The following is a 4,480-nucleotide window of genomic DNA, read 5'->3' as shown; positions in this document are numbered from 1 at the left end:
GGCTCACAAGATCACGCTGCAGCATAGCCACAAGAAAAGTAGCAGCATAATTTATTGTGGTCATGGCGACCTCACTTTCATGGTCAGACATGCATAGACACTATTAACAACCCCCCCTCCCCTCCCTCCCCGCGTAAAAATCCACACACTTGCAAAGCTGCACTGCTGCTTGACCTGAATTTCTCTAGCAAAGTTGGGAGCTGTGCAAGGCGTGCCGGAAGATCATGGGCATCTTGCCGGTGATCTATGTACTACTCCCTTTGTTGGTACTCGAGTCACTAGGAAAGCTAAATGCGCTATCATCTGGAGTTGTAACAAGCCACAACCCCGGAGGGGATTGGGTGCAACCATCACATGGCACGCTCGACGGTTGCCCCAAGAGCTGCGGCAATGTGAGCTTCGGCTACCCCTTCGGCATCGGATCCAGGTGTTCCCGGGGGCCTGACTTCAACCTCACCTACAACAACACCTCTCATCCCCCCAGACTATTCTTGAGGGACGATATCACCGAGGTGATCCACTTTGATGACCCTTTTTTCAATATAAACTTCATCAAGGCCTCCTTCTCGCATACCATCCCCATACAACCTGGTGTCAGTGTTTACAACTTGTCTTTGGTACCTCCTGGGAGGTCCTTCTCTCTCGGGGCCGCTGTTCTAAACATTACCGGCTGTGGCCTGGATGTATACTCTGTCGGAGACGATGCCACCACATTAAAATGCAGCACCGAGTGCCTGGATCCAGGAATTCCAGAGATGGTGGCTATGCACAACTGTAAAAATACCTCCGGGTGTTGTCGTGTTGATGTGGACGGTGACGGCAGTTTTCGGTTCAAATTTGTCTACAACCAAAGCAAAAGCAACATTGGTGCACGCTCTAGGAAGAGCTCACAACTGTGGGATAGAATCAGCATAACTAGTGATGGGCCGACTGGCTTTCTGCTATTGTGGCAGATAATTGACGAATCCAACTGCATTGCTGCCAAGCAAAACAAGACACACTATGCCTGCATCGGCAAGTATGCCGAGTGCCATGACAGCACAGCCAATGTCTGTGACGTCAAAGATGCTGAGTGCATTGACGGAAGTCGTGGCTACAGCTGCATGTGCAGGACTGGCTATTCAGGCAACCCATACACTCCGCCTGGATGCTCGAACAATGACAAAGGTATGTTTTTCGTAATCAATTGACCAACATACAACCGCTGTTAGGTCTATTTTGGACATTGATACATGCTAACTTCTTCTCTTTTTTTTTTGCGTTGGATACATGCTAACTTCTCACTCATCAAACTAGGGTATAATCCAATTCTGAGCAGGGCTGATTGCCCCCGTTTGTGTGGTAACACTAGTGTGCCATTCCCATTTGGCTTAGAAGACGGTTGCTTTGCAACAAAACAGTTCCACCTCAACTGCACAAATATGACGTCATCCGCTGCTGTCATGTTGGGTTATGACCAGGTTGTGAACATAGATATTCACGATGGGACCCTTAATGTTACCAACACTCAACTACAGTCACTAGGGGGGTACTTTACTGATGGACTTTTCCTTACACCTTATGGGTCGCCATTCTCCTCTATGCTGTGGGTTGCTGCTAATCTAAGTTGCGCAGAGGCCCAAAAGAACATGTCTAGATATGCTTGTGTCAGTATTAACAGCACATGTATGGAAGTAAGCATTGAAAGGCGCTCTGCTGGTTACCGCTGCAAATGCTCAGATGGGTTCCAAGGAAATCCGTACATCCAAAGTGGTTGTGAAGGTAATCCCTCCCTCCTCTCTCTCTTCGCTGTTGTACGTATGTATTACTTAGGAGTGTTCTATTAAAATGTACAGTGATTTTCTTTGCTACTTCTTGGTTTTTTTTTTACTCGTGTAGGTTTCATTGAATTGGCTGATGTAAGGTTTCATGTTACCTGAATGATGATGTATTGTGTTCCATGTTATATGTTTTCTCAACGCATCTTATCAAGATTTTTTAATTTCAGATATTAATGAATGCCTTCAACCGAACAAATGTAGAGAAGTCTGCCATAATACCAAAGGAAGCTTCAGCTGTACCGAATGTCCTCTCAAGACTGAGTATGATCCATTAAAGATGCAGTGTACTAAGATAAACCAGCAACGTCTACTCTTAGGTAAGACTATATTATTGTTACATTTATGATAGACAAGATAGAACAGAAACTTAAAGAGCTTAACGCATACAGGTACAATTATTGGGTTGTCTTGTGGTTTTGGCGTTCTACTTCTGAGCTTCAGTGCAGCACTTCTCATTCGTAGATGGAAAAAAAATGTTCAAAAGCAAGTACGGAAGAATTATTTCCGGAACAATCAAGGTCTTCTCCTAGAAACGTTGGTATCATCTGATGAAACTGCAAATGAGTATACAAAGATTTTCTCGCTAGAAGAGCTGGAGAAGGCAACAAACAATTTTGATGCTACACGAATCATTGGTCGTGGGGGCCATGGCATGGTTTACAAAGGCCTATTATCTGATCAACGTGTCGTTGCCATAAAAAAGTCTAAGATCATTGAGAAGTGGGAGATCAGTCAATTCATCAATGAGGTTGCAGTCCTCTCTCAGATAAATCACAGAAATATTGTGAAGCTCTTTGGATGTTGTCTCGAAACTGAGGTTCCATTGCTGGTGTATGACTATGTATCCAGTGGCTCACTATCTCAAGTTCTTCATGCTGATTCAACTGATGGTTTTCCTTTGTCCTGGGGTGATTACTTAAGGATTGCCCTGGAAACAGCAGGAGCTCTGTCTTATCTCCACTCTTCAGCTTCAATATCAATCTTCCATCGTGACGTGAAGTCCTCAAATATACTCTTGGATAGGAACTACATAACTAAAGTCTCAGATTTTGGTGCGTCCAGACTGGTTCCGATTGATCAAACACACATTGTCACGAATGTGCAAGGTACATTTGGATATTTAGATCCAGAGTATTTCCATACCAGGCAGCTGAACGGGAAGAGCGATGTGTATAGTTTTGGTGTGGTACTAGTGGAGTTGCTTCTCCGAAAGAAGCCTGTTTTTACAAGTGAATCAGGCACCATCATGGGCTTGTCAAGCTATTTTCTCCAGGAGTTCAGTGAGGGGAGAATCATGGGTATTGTTAGTTCCCAGGTCCTGGAGGAGGCAACTGAGGAAGAGATCAATGATGTCGCCTCTCTTGCAGAGCGGTGCTTAAGACTGCATGGTGAAGAAAGGCCCACCATGAAATAGGTGGAGACGGAACTGCAGAACCTACGGGCAAAACAGATGGAATCATCTCAGGCAGATCCGATGAATGAAGATCAGATGCAACCAAGGTCATTAACTCAAAGGACTAGAGCTGCTTGCCAATCTTCTGCGGCGGGATTGGGCGAGAGAGCCGGAGTGCAGTCAGGAGGCTGTTATAGCTTGGAGGTAGAGTTCATGGCATCTGCTAGCATTCCACGCTAGATGCATATGTTGAGCTCATAATAATGGATGCTTTTGTTTCATTTTTGTAAGCTGATGCAATAATGGATGATTTTGTTTTCTCTTATGTAAGCTGTGCCTGCGCTTGTATCCATGGGAAACAATGTTACGTAGGTTGGTATTGTAAGTCAATTTATTTCCAGATAATTAAAGGGCGTCCTGATTGTATTGAGTTTTTTTGATGGGAATTGTGCTTGTTTATGAAAACTGGTTGTTATTACCTTTGGGATTCTATGTTCATTGTGTTGATGACATGTTTATGAGACATGTCGTGGATTATCTCAAGGACTGTAATGAATTGAGCATCCATGACCATGCTGCATCGTGTTCTTTGATTCAGTCTTGCCCCTGTATTTTTGCTTAGTCATTATGTAATTAGTGGCTGCCTTTGTATGTTTTCGCCTTCTATTGGCGTTTCTTCTTCTGAATACAAATACATCACACATTCTTGCAAACAAAACAAGAATACCAAAGTAAGAACGAAGAAAATCAAATCGAGACCGGAAGGAAGTAATAAGCAAGAAATCCGTCGTCCTCTGATTTGACTATGCATGGATCCAAAATGTTGTTTCATGCATGAATAGATTAGTAATTTCTGGGCACGAAATTTTACTATTTTACAATAAAAAATACAGGAAACAAACGGGCATATGTTGGTAATGGCTTGCTTGAGTGACATGTGGATTCTCACCAATTTATGACAGTCATACTACCCTCACGCTGAAACCCTCTCATTGACCACTTATTTCTCTCTCCAGGAGGCAGGACCTGCTCCACCGTGCAATCTCCCGTCTGTGCGCCGCCCCGAGCTCCCGATCACCGCTCACCATGTTGAAGAAGCGAGTCGATCGCCTTCTCCCTCCAAGCCTAGGCATAACATGAGTGAATGAAACACGCGTGTAAAAATAGTGTTTCTCCGGTGCAGAGCTTGGAACCATAGAAACTGCATCATCTTTGATCAAGGTAAGGCTATTATTTACGGTTTTTCCGCAGGCGTGTTCACTCGCTC

General features: G+C 44.2%; 1 protein-coding gene across 1 annotated transcript; it reads left to right on the top strand.

Annotated features, from left to right (window-relative positions):
• Nucleotides 1-141: 141 nt before the first annotated feature.
• On the top strand, nt 142-3,645 carry LOC123172478 (wall-associated receptor kinase 3). Its single transcript, XM_044589437.1, has 4 exons — nt 142-1,167; nt 1,297-1,761; nt 1,988-2,137; nt 2,210-3,645. Exons 1-4 carry the CDS (start codon nt 225-227, stop codon nt 3,232-3,234), a joined length of 2,583 nt encoding a protein of 860 aa, XP_044445372.1. The 5' UTR covers nt 142-224; the 3' UTR covers nt 3,235-3,645.
• Nucleotides 3,646-4,480: the final 835 nt, after the last annotated feature.

This window comes from Triticum aestivum, unplaced genomic scaffold (genome assembly GCF_018294505.1).
Source record: "Triticum aestivum cultivar Chinese Spring unplaced genomic scaffold, IWGSC CS RefSeq v2.1 scaffold125611, whole genome shotgun sequence".
In the NCBI taxonomy this organism is placed as follows: domain Eukaryota; kingdom Viridiplantae; phylum Streptophyta; class Magnoliopsida; order Poales; family Poaceae; genus Triticum; species Triticum aestivum.
This window is presented reverse-complemented; position numbering and strand designations above follow the sequence as displayed.